General features: G+C 53.4%; 1 protein-coding gene across 2 annotated transcripts; it reads right to left on the bottom strand.

The window, feature by feature from the left end:
• Window positions 1-2,728: 2,728 nt before the first annotated feature.
• On the bottom strand, window positions 2,729-17,779 carry C4H20orf96 (chromosome 4 C20orf96 homolog). Of its 2 annotated transcripts, XM_006985498.4 has the most exons (11): window positions 17,104-17,779; window positions 16,885-16,933; window positions 16,262-16,349; window positions 12,942-13,054; window positions 9,081-9,239; window positions 6,984-7,083; window positions 5,793-5,950; window positions 5,612-5,713; window positions 5,401-5,487; window positions 4,700-4,818; window positions 2,729-2,972 (listed from the first exon to the last, which is right to left on the bottom strand). In XM_006985498.4, the coding sequence occupies exons 1-11, from the start codon at window positions 17,112-17,114 to the stop codon at window positions 2,912-2,914; spliced, it is 1,047 nt and encodes a 348-aa protein (XP_006985560.1). In that variant the 5' UTR covers window positions 17,115-17,779; the 3' UTR covers window positions 2,729-2,911. The 2 variants fall into 2 exon arrangements, with proteins under 2 accessions (XP_006985560.1, XP_076426970.1); XM_076570855.1 differs by lacking the exon at window positions 16,885-16,933 and having other exon boundaries at window positions 17,254-17,346.
• Between the last annotated feature and the right edge of the window lie 1,055 nt (window positions 17,780-18,834).

Here is an 18,834-nt window from a genome sequence, read left to right as displayed (position 1 = left end):
TCAGTCAACTTCCTGTTGCCTGCAAAATGTAGGACTCTCAGCTACTACTCCAGCAACTTATCTTCCTGCATGCCGCCATGTTCCCCGTCATGATGATAACAGACTGAACCTCTGAACTGTAAGCAGGCCACTGCAATTACATGTTTTACTTTATAGGAGTTGCCATGGTCATGGTGCCTTTTTGCAGCAATAAAAATCCAAACTAAGAGAGCATCCTTCTGCTGTGCCAAACTAAAAGTGACCACCACACTAAAAATCCCTCCCTACTACTTCCTGTGCATTTCTCTGTCTTCCTGACTCCCTCTTTACCCTCTATGGCTACTTCCTGCCAACTAGCCACTGTCTCTGCCTCCTGGTCTCAGGTTTATTTTTAATTAACTCTATCTTAGGGTTCACAGTGTGATCAAATATCCTGTAACACCATCCTAAAAGTGGGCGGCACCATTCCCTAGGCTGAGATCTTGGACCGCAGAAAATAGAAAGTGAGCAGAGCACAAACGTGCACCATTCTATTTCCCAAATGCGGACTGATGTGGCCAGATGCCTCAGGCTCCTGCCACTGTGATCCCTGCCATGGTGACCTGTCCCCTGGAACTGTGAGCACAAATAAACACATCCTCCCTTAGGCAGTTTTTGATGGGGTGTTCCATCACAGCCGCTGGGAAAGTAACGAAGACGGGGCCGGGAAATGGTGACGGCTTGATGACTGGAACTGCCTGAACCTCAGGAGCCTTGCAGGAACTCCACAGGACTTCCACCACACAGCTGAGAACAAGGAACTTCCCCAAAAGGTGAAAGTGAATGTATCCAGCCCAGCAGTAAGATGGAGTCGGTGGTGAACAGGAGAAACATCCTCAAACACTACAGCCCCAGCCCCTCCCACAGAGGAGTAACAGCCCAGATTACACTCCTGAGCCAACGGTATCTTCCAGTCCCCTTGTCCCCTTCTCTGTACCCAACAGTAATGAACAAAGGAGGGATTCCACCACAGTGGCTAAGACCACGGCAATGTCATCGCGTGGCCTGTTTCCCATGACTGGCTTTATTAGCATGCTTGTAAGAACATGAGATACTCCCCATCCAAACCCCAAGGCTGTGGGGGTCATCTTCACCCTGGGTCAGCAAAGTGCAGAGCCAGCTCCATCACTGGGATCCTGCCACCCCACTAGTAAGTCTATACATCTCTCAGAAATCTTGAATACAGCACAGAAATTCCCCCAAAAGGGATGCTCACCCATATGCTCAACAAACATGTTTGTGTCCATGAGGCTCTCTCTCTATCCAAGATCTATGCCTCAAGACTATCCAGAAAGCCAATCCCTGTCCTGTACCCCACCGAACACTATTGACTCAGACTGAGGACCTGCAGCCTCACACCTGTGATGACGTCACCTACTTACTACCCGTTGGCCTTCACCAAAGATAACACTGCCCCTCTAAAGCTGCACGAGACAGCAGCTCTTGGGGCCCTCTAAGAAACCCTGACCTTCGGGCGGGCGCCTCCTGCAAGCCCTCCTCCCTCATAGGATCTTCGGCCTGGTGACTTTCTCCCCGGGAGCCACTCGGGGACAACAGCAGCTATCAGATTACTCAGCAGTGAGTATCAGATCGTCTGGGTTTGCCCCACTGCTTACAATGGCCAACAGGTACAGTCGGCCAAAAGGAGGAGCGTGTGGGTGGGACTGTCCTGCGGCCCCACCGCCTCACAGAAACAGAGACACGGGTGGGTTAGGCCACTGCCTATTTGTCCAAACTGTGGCTTCTGCACTTAGCTAGTGCCTAGGTGCCCAGCGTCCACCAAAGGTGCTTCCCTTCAGACCCCCCCCCCCATCTCGTGCAGCTGGAAAACAGTGTCCATACGAGAGTCTCATGGACACAAAGGAAACAAAGCGGCCACCCTGACTCCCCTTTGGAGGCCTTTACCTATTCGGGGCTGGGGTTGCAATGCGGTGATAGATGACTGGGTTAGCATGAGCTTGGTCCCCATCAACCAAAAAGAAAAAAAAAAAAAAAAGCTGTGGCTATAGCTCAGGATTGCACGCTTGTTTCATATGCGTGGCACCTGAGTCCCGGCCCGAGCGCTAGGCAAACCAAGGCAGCGCAGCCCTGTCTGCCTAAGAGGCAGGGGAGTGTCCAGGAGCATCCGGCAGATGAGCCCCACCTGACAAGACTGTCTGTCTCTACAGGCTTCATCTGGGACAAATTTCCCTCTCTGCTGTGTGTGGTGGTGGTGCAGGGATGCGGGGTTATGGGGAGCTGCGGGCTGCTGCAGATCCAGAGAAGGAAACGGAACAGCCCTTTGGAGTAGTTGCAAGCTGAGCCCAGAAGCGTGCAGCTTTGACATTTGTGTGGTCACTTGGAGCCGGAGGAGGCCTCCTGGGAGGGATTGGTTCTCAACAGCCGAGGGCCTGTGGTGTACTGCTGTGCAGCTCTGTACCAAGCCTGAGTCTGGGCTACAGTCCGATGGATTTTGGGGAGGAGCAGGGCTAGGCCAGAAGAGCGGTGGCCATCAACCCTGGGGACCCAGGAAGCTCCCAAGTGAATGAATTTCAAGGAGTCTCTCTTCTGCCTTGGCACTGGCCTCAACCGCTCCGGGCCCCAACTGTAACTGGACCAGGAGGGAACCATGGAGACAGAGGAGGCAGCACTCCAACACTCCTCCCAGATGCCAGCAGCACAGCAGCCTAACCCTGATCCCTAGGAGGGGCCCCACACAACAGCACCAAGCAAACACAAGCCCAGCTTTATTGGCAGCAAAGACTGGGAAGTCCTGCCTGGTCCGAGCAGCAGGGGAGCGGGGTGGAGGAGGGGCTGTGGCTCAGACTCACAATGGAGACAGCATCTTGCAAGTAAACCAGCCCAAACCCCTGGGATGGAAGAGAGCGGGGAGGAGAGGTGCCAGGCACGCCATCTAGAAGGGGAGCGGCTCCTGCACAGGAATGTTGAGCTCCACGGGCATGTCTGGGGTACACCTGGCAGGAAGCAGAAATGACTGTGAGAGGTCAACGGGGGCACCAGGATTAGGGGCAGAGGGGACGCACCTCCAGTTTCATTATAACCCCAGTGGCTACCGGGGAGACATCATCCCAAAACTCAATCTGCACAAAACTCAATCTGCAGCCACCTGCACACGCACCATGTGTGTGGGGAGGGGGAGGGCGCGCACGCACGCACGCACGCACGCACGCACGCACACACACACACACCCACACACAGGTCAAAAGTGGGAAGAAAAGTTGTCAAGGACTAATGTACCCCTAAAAAGGACCAAGATCAGAAGGGAGCCGGAACCCACGTCAATGTCACATCCTCAGGGAGTCCTTCCTTGAGTGCCCCAACTCACTGTCCTGGGACAAGCGCTCCCAGGCTCATGGAGCTAGCTCTCAGCAGCTCCATGCTCAGAGCTCAGTGTCTCCTAACGTCTTGTGCCCTTCTCGGCTCTGTGGTTCCTCAAGGGTCACTCTCATTCAAAGGCTCCCTGGCATTTCAGAAACAACAGAAACTCAAAAGAAAAAGAGGAGGGGAAGGAGGAGGAGGGGAGATGGAAAGCGGGGGACAGGGAAAGTCAACCAGCAAGGACAGCGAGCCATGGTGTGGGACGGAGGACTGTCCTCTGAGCCAAGGTCAACCAGCAAGGACAGCGAGCCATGGTGTGGGACGGAGGACTGTCCTCTGAGCCAAGGTGCTACCATCCTCATACATTTGGCTGTGCCCGATGGCAAGAACATCATCCCAGCTCTATCTGTTGACTGACGGCATTCCCTCACAGAAGAAGGCCCCCGGGAGGGTGGGAGGGTCGTGGAACCCTCAGCTGAGCATCTAACCACGCCTCCCAACCAGACATGTGGCCTCAGGGTCTCAGGGAGAGGCTAGAGTTTATAGACTGAGAAAGAAAAGTCTAAGAGGACTCCACTCACACAGCCAGGGGGAGCCATCACCCATTCTGGAAGCAGGCTTTCCAGGGAGCTGCTCTGAGCTCACACATACTCCTGTGACCCCGTGACCTAGGCTCTGGGAGGAAGCCGATAAACTCATTGGTTTCCCAGGAGGAATTCTGATAGAATCAAACTTTGGTTTGTTGTTGGAACCTTAGGGGGCAGATGTTGCTTAACACCCTCTCCCGGAAGAAAATTCTCTAAAAGCATGGTAACCCCAGCATTGGGAAGGCTTAAGCAGGAGAATCATATTTGCAGCCAGCCTAAGCTACAAAGCGAGACTCGGTCTCAAAATACAAAGTCTCAAAATAGGACACAAGGAAAGGCCTGGGAGGGAACAGGGAGACAAAGGGGGAAATTATATAATTTGCGAATGCTAGGCTCTGCCACCACACAAGGTCCTGTGGTGGCATCACGAAGAGGTCTGGCCTGTCCCACTCTACCATCTGGGCCTACAGTAGCATCGAACCCTGGGGAAAGCAGGCCAAAGGTTAATTTTGGAAGGGAAGACATTCTCCTCTTGGGGCACAGGAGCCTGCCAAGCAGAAAAGATGTCCCTCCACCTCTGTCCCGGTGTCTTTCCTGGAACTAACCATCGGGCTCAGCTACACCAGAGATGGGCAGGGAAAGCTGTGTCTAGGCTAGTGGCCGAGCGGAGGCACACCCAGGCTCCTCCCTCCGTGCCTAGGCTCTTACCACCTACCCAGATTGCCTTCCCTAGGAACCCGCCTGCTCAGCCCAGCACAGCAGCCGAGACTACATACTTGGGTCTATGAAGCAGAACATCCTTAAAAACGACCTCTCGGGGGTCCCAGACTCCTGCATACATTTGCTCCACCTCCGAAATTAATACAGGTATTTCTTCCTTCAGCTGCTCGATGAGCTGAGGGGAGAGACAGGGGAAGGAAGTGTGGAGTCCAAACCTGGGGACAAGGGACAATACCACGGAAGGAGGGCGCCTGGGGAGATGGTACGGACTGTCACTAAGATGTGCTGGATTCCAGAGAGGAACAGGCATGGGCCTTTCCAGTGAGGTGACAGAGCAGTGAAGAACAGAGGCGGGGGACAGAGGGGTGGGACGCACAGTGTGGGAAAGAGGGACTGGTGGAGGCAGGGCCCTGGAGTTGAAAGTGGATGATGGTGCCAAGATGCTGAAGACTCACTCCAGAGAGGGTGGGGTCTCGCTCCCCGACTCTGATCATGAGCCAAAGGGTGAAGGGAAGTGGTCAGTGTGGAGCAGGTGGCACGTGGCGAGACTGCCGGGTCATGGCCTACATGACGTGGTGGCCAGTGAGGCAAGGTCAAGGTCCGGGCAAGCATGAGTCCTCTTTGAGATGATGAGTCACAATGGTACAGTCAAGGAAGAAGGCGGGCACCAGAACCGGGCCCCTCCTGAGGCCCAGGTCTGTGTAAGCCAAGGCCCACCCCTCACAGAGGCCTCACAGGGCCTTCCTGGTGCCCTCACCTGTCTGAACCAGATCATGCACCTCTGCAGGCGCTGGCTGTCCAGGGTCTTCAACACAAGTACCTCCTCATAGGGTTTCTGGGTTTTCTGTGGACAAAGGAGAAGCCTGTCTCTGGATACCCTCGGCAAGAGCACACACAGGTGACCGACGGGGACACCAGAGGCAGAGGCACAGGGAAGCTAGGACCCACCACGGCACCTAGCTACTCACCACCATCAGAGACTTCAGGATTTTCTTCTTCTTCTTCTCAATCATGTTGGAAAAACACCCCAGGATCATTTCACGCATCTCTCTAAGGCTGTCCAGCTCATCCTGGGGGTTGGCAGAGAGGGTTTGCCCACCACTCCTGCGTTCCATGTAGTCCAGGTATGGGGGCCAGGGGCTCCTTTACCTGCTGGCTGTCCTTTGCCTGCTGCACCTGGCGTATATAATTGGCGATCTGGACCGACCTGACGGGATACTCGTGATCCATGTAGGTGCTCAGAAAATTCACCTCCTCGTGGATCTTCAGGATTTCAGCATTTAGCTGATCCACCTCCTGCTTCAAGCCTGGGGGTGCGGGGGGCGGGGGGGACAGCATGGGGAAGGGAGGGGCAGTTAAAGAAATGGGCAGATGTCTGGGTCTTCCCAGGAGACCCCGGGCACCCAGCTGTCCTTGGCCAGTGCACTGGGGTCTGGGCTGAGATGTGCCCACACCAGGTAGGAGGTGGTGGAAGCTGCTAAGGTCTCAGGCCCCAGAAAAGAGAAATGAAAAGGTGAAAGATCCCTAGACCAGTCCAGCACTGCTGACTGCCAAGCGGCCCTCCCGGAGGAGACTATCCCTAACTGGATATCAGCATCCTCAGATGCATGCCCCCAAGGAAGCACGGCCAGAGAGACAGGGTGACAATGGTGCCTAAGACGTGATCCTTGGCCGGATGAAGACAAAGTCTAGCAGTGATGACTCACACCTGTAACCCCAGCACCAGAGGGGCTAAGGTGGGACTGCTGAGAATCCAAGGCCAGCCTGGGCTACAAAGCGAGTTCCAAGCCAGCCTGAGCTACAGAGTGAGACCCTGCCTCAAAAAACAGAAATGAATGGAAGGTAGTGTCTATCCTGCCTTCCTCCATGGAGGGGATTCCCAGTGTCTCTCACTGCCTGACATACATCTCCTGGGCATCTAGCTTCTGAGGGGGTGGGGGGGAATCACAGATCCAGACCAGTGGTCCCAGTCACTGCCTCCCAGAGGGACCTTGACAGGAAGCTTAGCCAGGCTAGGCCTGGATCCCAACTCCTAGCCACATGGCCTGCAGCAGGCCCTTCCTGTCCCTCAGCTTCAGTCTCCTCCTCGGCAGGTAAAGGATGAGACAAGTCCCTGCATCCTAGGAGGTCACAGTGAGTGTGCAGCCGCAGCCTGGGCGCTCCTCCTCCTTTGTAAGCCATGGGCTCCAGATCTCAGCAGTGCGCTCTCCCTAGAAGGCAGCAGAGGAGCCGCCCTCCCCCAGGAGCTCCCGGATGAGGCGGGAGGGGGTGGGGCGCGCAGCGAGGGTGGGGGGGGCTGGGGGGTCTGCAGCGAGGGTGGGGGTGGGGGTCGCCCCTTACTGTTTGTTTTGCTTTCTTCCTTCTCCTTCCACTCCTGGAGCTCAGACCTCAGCTGCTCCACCCGCTTCTTGTTTGAGTACTCCAAGATGTCGATGACATTCTACACAAGGGGTGAGTGAGCTCAGCTGACCACGACAAGCCTCTGCTGGCTCTCCAGCTCACAGGGGGCCGCAGTCACAGGGCACTTCCACAACCCCACTCCCAGGCCCGGAAGACAGAGCTGTTACCTCCCACTCCACTTCTCGATGGGCTCCTTGCCATGGCTGAAAAGACCCTCCGTGATCTGGGCAAACTCGTCTTTCCCCGGACCCCTCACTCACACCTTGCTGTCCATAGCGCCTGTCGCTCCTCATGCTCCCCTTTGCAGCCTCTCACCCCATGTCTGTGGGCATCTGTTTCCTCTGCCTGCAACACTCCTCCATCCAGTCTCTACCAGTTCACACCTCAGGAAACTTCAGCTCAAGTACGGCTTTCCCCAGGAAGTCTTCCTGATGCTCCACTGTCTGAGTCAGAGGTCCCCTTGGGGCTCCCCAAGTGTCCTCACCTCCAGTACAGCACATACCCAGTGCTAACTGCAACTGCCTGGGGACCCCGGTAGAGGGAAGGCTTCGTGTGGGCAAGGTGTCTCGTGATGGCTGTTCCCAAGGGCCCGAAGGTGGGGACCCAGGATGGTCCAAGGGGCCAGAGGGATGGCCCAGTCGGCTTCGATCCCCAGTACCCACAGTGAAAAGCCAGGTGTGATGTTGTGGGTTTATAATCCTGGTACAGGGGTGCAGAGACAGGCAGATCCCTGAGGTATGCCAGCCAGCCTAGCCTAATATGAAACCTCAGGTTCCAGGGACAGACCCTGTCTCAATAAAGAAGATGGACAGCTCCTGAGGAACACGCCCCCCCCCCAATGGTCTTCACATGCAAGGTGTTGGGCGTGGGGCGGTGCAAGAAGTTTGCTTGGGCTGAAGAACTAACTGCGTGGCTTTGGTCTCTGTTGAAATGGGACTGTGTCCACCAAAGCCTCTTGGGTGTAACTGCTTTTGGAGACAGGACCCTCAGGGAAGTAAATAAGAGTGACTGCGGTCACAAGGACAGGCCCTCATCAGAGAGGACCGGTGTGTCCCCCACAAGACAGCCGCGCGCTCTCCACACAGAGAGAAAAGGCACATGAGGACATGGTAAGAAGATGGCCATCTGCAACAGAAGCCAGCCCTGCTGACCCCTTGACCTTGACCTTGCAGTCTCCACTACTCTAGAAGCACTGCACCCCAGCACCTTCCTACAGCAGCCTACGGGACTAGTTCACCCCCAGAGTCTGACCCTTGTTCTGCATCTCACAGACTCCAGGTCGGCTCTGGGCCAACCACAGTCACAGAGAAAGCACTCATCCACCCTCTGACTCTTCTCTAGCCCAGACTCTGGGTTTCTGGGACCTTCCTGGCCCTCTCACCCCAGCACCAGAAGGCTTTTCCAGCTCCCCACAAGTCGCTCTCCACCCACAGACCCCACATGCCACCACTGAGTTTCCTAACAGCAGGGTGGGCTCCAGACAGTACTGTAGTTACTTCCCCAGCAAGGTGTCAGTGGACTCAATCAACTGGACTCCCTAAAAACAATGATAGAGGGGGCAAGGAAGGCACAGATCCTGGGGTAAGACTGCCTGGGTTCAAATCCTGGCTCTGACTCTTGCTATCTGGATGACCTGGAGCAGGTCTAATCCCCTAGTCTTGTGTTTTCTGTTTCTTTATCTGTAAAATGAGGACAAGAATAACGCCCACCCTGTTGGGCTGTGGTGAGGTATGTATGAGTGCACAAAGAGCATTTGGTGTCTCACTGGGGACGCCCGGCCAGTCGGCAGTGGTGGTAGTGGCTGCACCACATACTTTTCTACTGCACAAATGCCAGGTGTGACAGCCACGACCTCCCTTTTGAGGTGGGTGTTATTGTGATCTACTCCACCAAGCTCCAAGACACAAGGTTAGCCTCCCAGCTGGTAAGTGGGGGTCGACGGGAGGCACTGCATTTTCTCAGATGGGGGTCAGGAGTAACCAGCAGAGGGCGCGCCTGCACGGGAAGGAAGCTAGCCGCGGGGAGGAGGCGGCTCACCCCGAGAATGCCCTGCTGCTGCAGCATTGTGCGCACGTTCACGGCCATGTTCTCCTCCATGTCCTGGATGGCCTGGATCAGCTCCTGGTTGAGCTTGCTGAGGAAGCCCTCGTGGTTGTAGAGCTCCTGGAGTGAGGTCCGCTGGTTTCGAAGCATCGACTGTGGATGTAGGGCAGGGGCGGGGAGCACTGTACACGTGGACTAACTTGCAAGCGGGACTGGGGAAGGGGGCGGGGAGGACCACGGGGGGGGGGGGGCGAGGGGGGGTGCTGAGGACCCTCCCGCCCCAAGGCCTCCTGTAGTAAATGCTGCCAGGTGGTGCCCCATCCCCTGCATCTCCTGGAAATGGAGACACTGTTACCCTTTCACCCACTAAGCGGGACACACACATACACCATTGTCACATCTCTGAAATTAGAATTCATCCTACAGTTGGTGGCTCATCATCATCTAATTAACAAACATCTGTCCATAAGGCTACACCCTATTACTAAAGACCTCTTCGGATCTATAAAAACTAGAAAGAATGGACACGATGGTGGCCCGGTCAGGTAAGAAGGCAGCAGAGATGACAGGCTAGGTTTGGACAGAAGCAGGGAAGGGTGGAGGAGAGGACACCCACGGTTTCTTATCACACAATGCCCCTGTAGAAAGTGGGTGTGAAGGGGCAAGTGATTTGCCCAAGGTTACATCCAGTGGTACAGAAGATCGATAATATTAGTAGTTAATAACAATATTAATAACAACAGCTGGCCTGCTGGACATTGGGCCAGCCAAGTGCTGTGACCTGCTTTACAGATGACACAAGAATCAGTTCATCCTCCAGCTCACAGGTGGAGGCTCGGACACTGTCACCTGGCCCGGGACTGACGGTGCCGAGACTGGGAAGCCAGACTCTGGCGTCTCACAGTCTGTCTGTCTTCCCACCATCCGGCCTCGAGAACCCAGTGCGATCTGTGCTGCAAGGAGCCCAGTGTATGTATGGTGGCACAGGCTGGTCACACCAGCACAGGCTGAAGCAGGACAACTTCCTGCTAATCAGGCCAGTGTGAGGAACGTAGAAACACCCTGTCTCAAAAAGAAAAGAAGGCCAGGGGGTGGTGGTACAAGCCTTTAATCCCAGCACTCCGGAGGCAGAGGCAGATGGATCTCCGTGAGTTCAAGGCCAGCCTGGGCTACAGAGTGAGATCCAGGACAGCCAGGACTACACAAAGAAACCCTTTCTTGAAAAAACAAAATAAATTTTAAAAAAAGGAAAGAAAGAAAGGAAAAGAAGTAGCTCGGAGAGGCTGGCCCACATGTGAGTTGGACTGGGACATCCCGGATCTGCCAGCTGCCATCTGGGGGAACTTGGACAAGTTAATTAACCTCAAATAACTCATTGGTAGTCATTCTAAGCAGCTAATAACTAATTGCTGCTTCAGAGAACTGCCATTTAGAAGTGAGATACAAATCTCCAACACAGCCACTAGGCAATTCGGGCAAGCTCCGTGTGTGCACAGCAAACAGCAGCGGGAACGGGTTTCTTCGGCTCCAGTGCCCCGCACTGCGTCTCCATCCCATCTGCGAACTCTCTTGTCTGTTCCTTACGGTCACCCTCATTTCCCCATCTGCCCTGGCCCTCGGCTCCTGCATTCGGGACCAGAGAACAGCACCATTGCCAGTGCATTGTGGCCGCTGTGTGCTGGCGCTGTGTGCTGCACTCACATTACCTCATAGCAAGCCTAGGAGACATGAACTAATACTGATTAGTCTCACTTTACAGAAGTCCAGATTCCATCGTACCCAAAGTCACACACAGCAGAGCTACTGTCAATGGCGGCTAGCCATTGCTAGCCACTGTTTGCTCCCACATCCCCAGACCCCAAAAGTCAGAAATGCCTTGTCGTGTGTGTGTGTGTGTGTGTGTGTGTGTGTGTGTGTGTGTGTGTGTGTGTGTGTGTGTGTGTGTGTGTGTTTTAAAAAAGTCACTTTCAAGTCCCCGGAACAGAACTCAAATTGCTGGTGAAAGGAAAAGCTGGGAACACACACTGATACACACACACACCGTGACTATGAGAAATGGGGTTTTATGACCTCTGCTCTAGAAATGTGTCTGTCTAACCACAGAGCTAATGTGGGATGGTGTTGTCTCCTGCATGACCTTGACCTCAATACGCAATCCTGCGATTCCAATGTGTGGCTGTGTCTCCATTCCCAGGCTTCTAGGACTCCCACCCCACCCCAGGGCCTTCCTTATCATCTTGCTGGGCTCCTTCCAGCAGCAGCAGGTCACACAGGAGGGCAGGCTGTGTCTGTGTACCCACAGTGCTATCACCAGTTCAAGGACAATGTCTGGAGCTCTGCAAGAGACACTGGAGCAATTACGAGGTGTCTCTTTTTTGGCGGGGTGGGGGTGGGGGTGTTTAAGTCATTATTCTGTTTCTCAAGTGAAGTTCAGGGCCTGCATTTGTACCCTGCACCCAGTGAATCTGCAATGCCTAAACCGTGCTCTCCGCCAGGCCCTCTCCAACAGGCTGTAAACATCCCTCCCCCAGATGGCTGCCACGGCTTCTTCACTCACTGACCCACCTGTCTAAGATGGCCTCAGACACACACTTTCTCCTGGGCCCCTTCAGCTCCAACCTCAGTCTTGTTTCCCTCGCACTGTATTATCGCTGCACTGGTTACTGCCGTTTTCTGTCTTTATCTTTTGAGACACGTTCTCATTCTGTAGTCCAGGCAGACCTCGAACTCACGAGGCAGCCTGGGCAGTCCTCCTGCCTCAGCTTCCCAAGTGCTGGGATTTACAGGCGTGAGCTACCATATTCTCTGGCTTATCACTTCACGTTTTATATGTGTGTTTATAATCAATCACTCGTCTCCGCAAGGCCAGAGCCTGGCCCTGGTGAATCTCCAAGCTCAGAACAGGGCCCAGTACACAGCAGGTGTTCAGGCAGGACCTGCTGACTGACTGAAGGGATAAACGCTTACAAAAGACAGCACCAAGAACTGCTGAGGGGCACATTTACTGCAACAGTGTCCGTGTCCACAGTGTGTACCAAACAAAGACACACAGCCTCCCCCATAGGCCGGACAGAGAGAACATCAGAAACAGACCTTCCTACAAATGATCGACCCACTGAAACCATCTGTCCAAATGAGGGCTGAAGGGAAAAACACATATTTTTACTTTTATTTTTAAGACGGCTCTCACAGTTTAACCCTTACTGGCCTGGAACTCACTATGTTCGAGGTCACCCTCTACTACATGGTGAGTGAAGGCAAGCTAGGCTACATGAGACCAGTCTTTAAAAAATAAAAAATAAAAAACTTTAAAAGGTGGTCCAAGTGATTACAGAAACCGTAAAACAATGTATAACAAGGGTGGACATGGGACATGGTAGAGCACACCTATATTCGAGCACTCTAGAGGCCGAGTGTGAGTTCAAGACCAGTCTGGGTTACCCAGAGAGACCTGACCTGGGGGGTGGGTACGGAATGAGTTAGCTACAGTGGTGTGAGCTGATGTGAAGGCTTTAGAAGAAGCCTTACAAGCACCACTCCCAAATGGGCAGAGCTCCGTGTACTGCCAGCCCTAAGACGGGCGGGCCACTGATTACATTTCTAATACGGAGAACTAGAAATTAGTCTAATGCTTTCCGTCTAAGCACAACAACCCAATCTTAACTGTGTTTGGCCCCCAGGACACTGTTTTCTGGATGTGTGACCTGGTACAAGCCATTTCTTTCCCCATCTGCAAAATAAGACTAGTTAAGTGTGCCCATGGGCTTGCTGTGTGTGTGTGGGGGGGGGGGGACTGGCCGGCGCTGCCTCGGTCTGTGAAGCCGCACATTGTCGCCTGCTCCCGGCCTCTCTTACCCGCATCAGCCGGACCTTGGCCTGCATCTTCCCATGGTGCATTCCTTCCCTTCTTCGAGGTCCTCGTGCATTCTTTGATAAGCTCACCACGTCTATAGAGGACTGGGACTTCACTGCCGAGGACAGAGGGGGAAGGGTAGAGAGAGGATGAGGGGCCCAGGTCCCAGAGAGTGCCATCATCCAGGCCCCAGGCCCCCTCATTTACAGATTTAGCGTGTGACACAAACAAAGGATGAAGCTCCTGGCCCTGCCCTGGGCCTTGTTATAGGGAGGGACAAGCCCAAGAGAATGCAGTGACATGGAGATGACAGAGGATGGCCAGCAAGAGCTGAGATGGCCAGGGTCGGGACCCTCCCCGACGGGACCCCTCCCCGACGGGACCCCTCCCCCACGGGACCCCTCCCCAGAGGTTATAAGCTTCAGCCTCCCTTCAAGGTTCAACCTATTCTCTGGAAGGTGAACTTCACGGAAACACTGAGGTAAACCAGGCCAACCCCACTGTCAACCAGAATGAAAGTCAAGACCACCACCATCATCCCCACCACAACCAGGCATGGTGGCGCATGCCTTTAACACTTGGGAGGCAAAGACAGGGGGGATCTCTTGTGAGTTAGAGGCCAGCCGGGACTACAGAGAGAGACCCTGTCTCAGAAAAACCAATAAAATAAAATAAGAACCTACCCCCTCTGTGTTCTTCCAGCCTGACTCAGAAAGGGGCAGCAAGTGGGGGACAGCATGTCCCACAAACCCAAACCCCGGCTCTCCCCACCTGGCTGGTAGAAAGTGGGGGCTTTCTAGCAGCTCCGTCACCTGGAAGACCACATGGTTGCCTGTCCCTCGGTCCTCCTATCAGATGGGAACAGCCGTGCCTGCCTCATAGGTGGGTCGTGAAGGTGGGAAGAGAGGTGGCTGTGCCCTAAGTTGTGTGACACAGTACCTGCCGCATCTACAGAGCTGGACTCTTGCTTCTCGTTACTCTTACGTCTAGTGACCAGAGCAGCCATGCTGAACTCCAACCAGCCCTCTCTGTAACCCTGTGAGCAGCGGCCGGATGGAGCAAAGGTTCTTAGAGGGCAGATGCTTAGGACCCCTGCTGGGGACAGAGCTCCGTTGGTGCAGTGCTGGCCCAGCGCACAAAGCCCTGAATGGAACCCTCCGTACTACACTGACTGAGCATGGCTGTTCCAGCCTCAGGAGGTGGAGGCAGGAGGATGACAGCTTGAGCTGCAGGGGAAGGGAAGGAGGGAGGAGGCATGGGGTAGGGGAAGAAACCCTGCTTTCTATCAGACACTTCTGTACCAACATGGAACCACCACTCGGCTGCTTGTCTCCAGCCACAGTCACCCTACTCCATGTGCAACTGGTCACTTGAGAACCATACTAAGTATTTACCAGATCAAGATCCTTCATTCTGGAAAATGTTAATACTGAATGCTAAGATGATAAGTTACTCTTATTACATATATACTAACTACAGATTTATTTATTTATTTATTTATTTATTTATTTATTTATTTATTTTTTTAGGTTTTTAAGACAGGGTCCCATGTAGCCCAGCCTGGTCCTGGACTAGATATATACCCATCGATAGCTTTCTCCTAATCCTCCTGCCTCTGCCTCTCAAGTGCTGGGATCACAGGCATGTGAGTAAAGTGTTTGCTGTGCCAGCGTGAGGACCTGAGTTCAGATCACCAGCCCTCGTGGGAAGATGGGCGTGGCCGCAGAGGTCTATAACCACTGAGCTACACCCCAAACCATCTCTTTGATTTTTTCAAAAATTATTTTAAATTATTTTTTTAAAAATTTATGTGCATTGGTGTTTTGCAAGTGATGTATAGAAACACATGCATGCAAAACAATAATACACATAAAATAAAAATAATTTCTAAGGGGGATGGAGAGATGGCTCATCAGTTAAGAGCACTGGCTATTCCTCCAGAGGACCTGGGTTCAATTCCCCGCACCCACATGGCAGATCACAACTATATGTAGCTCCAGTTCCAGGGTATCCAACGCCCTCACACAGATATACATAGCCCTACTGAAGCCAGCGTTTCCTGGGGTTACTTGAAGGAGTATGAGTTAAGGATGGCTTACCGGGGCACGGATGGCATAAATGGCTCACAGGCAGCTGCAGCCCCCAAAGTCCACCCAAGCATGGGTGAAAACTCATGAAAACTGCGTTCCTGGAGTTCCCTGCGTGTAAGCAGCTCTGCCATAGCTCTCTCTGGGTAGCTGGAACTATTCATAAATCCTAGAGGAGGGGCCTTGCAACTCTTGTTTAAGGAAGTTCCTGAGTCCTGTAACTTTCCTTTACTTCCTGAGCCCTGTAACTTTCCTTTACTTCCTGAGCCCTGTAACTTTCCTTTACTTCCTGAGCCCTGTAACTTTCCTTTACTTCCTGAGCCCTGTAACATTACTTCTCCCTCCATGGATGGGATGGAGGTGGGGGTGGGGGTATTTCTATTAGGAGGAAACAGCTACACAACACAAAGGCTGCTCTTTTTTAGCTTTGGCACCTGTCCTGGAATTCTCTCTGTAGCCCAGACTGGCCTTGAACTCTCAGAGATCCACCTGGCTCTGCCTCCCAAGTACTGGGATTAAAGGTGCGTGCTACCACCACCCTGCAAGGGCTGCTCTTGATAGTTCAGGCTACCCTTGAACTCATAATCTACTGCCTCAGCCTCCTGAATGCTGGAGGGATTATCTGTGTGCACCACTATGCCTAGCCCACACAATCCTTTTTCGTGGTTGAAATGACTAAGGCTCAGAAAGATGAAAGACTCTTCCAAGTGAGTAAATGGCATTGCCAAGATACAAACCCACATTTTCCTGTGCCAAGATCTCAGAATTTCCCTGGGAAGGTTAACAGTGGTGTAGTGGAGTCTATTAATTTCCCAAACTGTTTGTTCCCCTCCTGAACATACAGCCAGATTTTTCCCAGCTTCCCAAGCAGCCAGACATGGTCGTGTGATGAGAGTTACAGCTCATGGAAGGAGTACAAATGGTATGTGTCACTTCAGGTCTGGGTCCCCTTGTTCTTGCTCTCTCTTGCCTCTCTGGCAGCAGAGGTCCTCGAGGGCATGCCAAACATTAGATCTATGAGGCTACAGGAGGCTAGATTCCTGAATCACTGTATGGAACAGACCAGCTCCTCCCCACACATCTACAAATACATTCCTAAGAAATGAACTTCCATATCAATACCTAAAGGCTATTTGTCACATTAGCCTACGTAATATGAACAGTGTCAAGGGCCAATAGCAGCCACCCTAGCTTGTCCCCAACCCCCACACTAGCTCCCAAGCATCCCTGCCCACCTGGCGGAGTCTTCATCTTGCTTTTGCTGTGGCCTTTGGCTTGTTGGAGGGGAGGCAGAGTATTCGACTTCAGGTTCTTCTCTGACCACTGTTAGGGAACATAATGTACCACACATAACGCAGTCAGTTCCAGGGTCGGTGAGTTCAATTCCAGCTTGCCCTTTTCAGGTTACCTAAATCCTAGAGCAAGTGACCTGAGCTCTAAGCCTCGATTTTCCCATCTGTAAAGTGAACCTACTAACACAGCCTAAGTCCTTGAGTTGTGAGTTGTGAGAAGTGTTCAAACGCAGTGGTTCTGTGAGTATTAACCATTGCTTTTGTTGTAGCAGGTAGCCAGAACTCAACAAAGACATGAGGTGCTAAGAACCTGAGGAAACAGAAATCATAGAAAACACCCAAAGACCCACCCTCTGGCAACTGGAGCAGCCGATGAGATCAGTGAGTGAGCAGCTTGATTCACCCCTACGTTCTGATCAGGTGATGAGTGGCATTAAGTGAGGTCCAGAGGCTGCTGGGCTGGACGTTCAGGCCCAGAGTCTATCATGCTCGAGAGTTGAGGGCAGGTGGAACACAAGGTCAGAGACCTCCACCCACACCGTCCGCCCTACCCTTCCCGGACTCACCAGTACTTGCAACTTGTGCCCTGGGAAGTGAGTCCTAGAGTGGGTGCGTCTGGAAAGAGTCGGGGGTGGGTAGGAAAACTTCCATCATCCCCGGCCCAAGGAGGGATCCTGCAGCCCTGCTTTACCAAGCACACCAGCGACTGGGAGCCTGGGGGGCAAGGGCTGCGGGATGAAACCCACACATGCGTCCTCGGCCACCCCGCCATGCTCTCTGCTCACTTTAGTGCCATTGGGGAAAAGAGAAGAATCCTGATCCTCCAGGCACAGACCGTCTCCAGAAGCCCGTGAAGCTTGCCACCTCTTGTTAGCGCTTTCGCTAACGTCTGGTCTCCAAGGAAACGCAACTATGGTGAGCGGAGGGAGACTAACCTCGCCAGGAAAAACTGCCCCGGCCGGCCGCGCTTTCCAACCTGGTTTCAAACGTCTTTCCCTCCACCGTCATCAAACTTTCATGTTTCCTCGTCCTCATCCCTGACTTGGCTTTCCTAGTTCATCAAGAATAGCGTGGAGACTAGGAAATACGACGTGTTCGGGTCATTGACGCCCCTCCTCCCGACACACACACACACACACACACACACACACACACACACACACACACACGTCTTCTGCATCCATGGATTAATCGCCACCCGGGACCAGTTCCTACACTTCCGCTCCAAATCCCGTATGTCCCCATTTTCTCAGAGATATTGGACCAGCACGAAATCAAGCCCGTCCACTTTCCAGCGTGGATGGGGAGGAGCTCACGATTCCCCAGCCCCTAGCAGAGGAGTTATTGACAGTTGATGGCTGCTAGGGGAGTCAGAGTCTGTTTTCTTTAGGGGTACGGTCCCTGGTAGGCCACCCATGCTCCAGAAGATGGCCTCAACCCACGCGTATGCTGTCTGCACGCACTGAACAGTGGGTTGTAAAGGAAGAAAGAGGAGGAGGGGGACATGAAGTTGGGAGGGGGGGTGGGAGGGTGGACGTGGAGGAGTTGGAGGGGAGGCTTTTTTTTTTTTTTTTTGAAGGGGGAGGGTTTTCGTTTTTTCAAGATAGGGTTTTTCTGTGTAGCTTTGGCTGGTCTGGAACTAACAGAGATCCTCCTGCCTCTGCCTCCCAAGTATTGGATTAAAGGCAAGTGCCACAGTGCCCAGCTGACCTAGGCTCTCTCTGTACGTCTCAGTGCCCTCCTGGTTTTCGCCCATATTTCTCCCCTCTCCTTTGAAGCACTCTCACTAGCATAGCCCACAGATCTTCGTTTCTTCTGTGCAAAAAGTGACCACTTCCCCGCTGTCCACGCCCCCGGTTTGGTCCAAGAGGTCTGCCTGCAGTTCCCCCCCCCTGCTTGCCCCCACTTCAGGAAGGCTTTCACTCTACCTCACCCCTCAGACTGCTCTTATCAACCTCACCCCCGACCTCCCCTTTACTAAATCCCTCAGTCGCTTCTCAGCCCTCACCTTACGGGGCCTTTTTCCAGCACTGGACACAGCAAATCATCTCCCGCCTTGAAGCATTTACTTAAGTCAAAGTCCAGGGAGCTACTCTTTGAAAGAGCTGCCTGCTTCCTCTTCAGCCTTCCTTGTGGGCTCTTCCTCTTCTGCCTTCCATTATTAGTGTGTCCCAAGGTTCTGGTCAGCCCTCACCTTCTCCTGTCCACTCTCTCTCTCTAACTTGCCTTCCTGCAGCATTGTGGGGCAGCAGGTCCTGCAGCAGGACCGGAAGAGATGATGCCAATTCCTCCGCTGGCTTTTTCCTTTTTGTTCAGCCCAGGGCCCCCCCAGCCCATGGAACGGTGTCACCTACAGTTAGGGTTGTCTTCCCATTTCAATTAACCTAATGCAGGAAATCCCTCACAGAAGGCTGTTTCCATGGTAATTCTAAATCCCATCAAGCTTACAGTCAAGGTTAACCTTCAGTCTCATGGCCTTCTCTCCAGCCCAGCCCTCCCCACTGAATTCCAGCTGC

Source organism: Peromyscus maniculatus, chromosome 4, assembly GCF_049852395.1.
Source record: "Peromyscus maniculatus bairdii isolate BWxNUB_F1_BW_parent chromosome 4, HU_Pman_BW_mat_3.1, whole genome shotgun sequence".
Classification (NCBI taxonomy): domain Eukaryota; kingdom Metazoa; phylum Chordata; class Mammalia; order Rodentia; family Cricetidae; genus Peromyscus; species Peromyscus maniculatus.
This window is presented reverse-complemented; position numbering and strand designations above follow the sequence as displayed.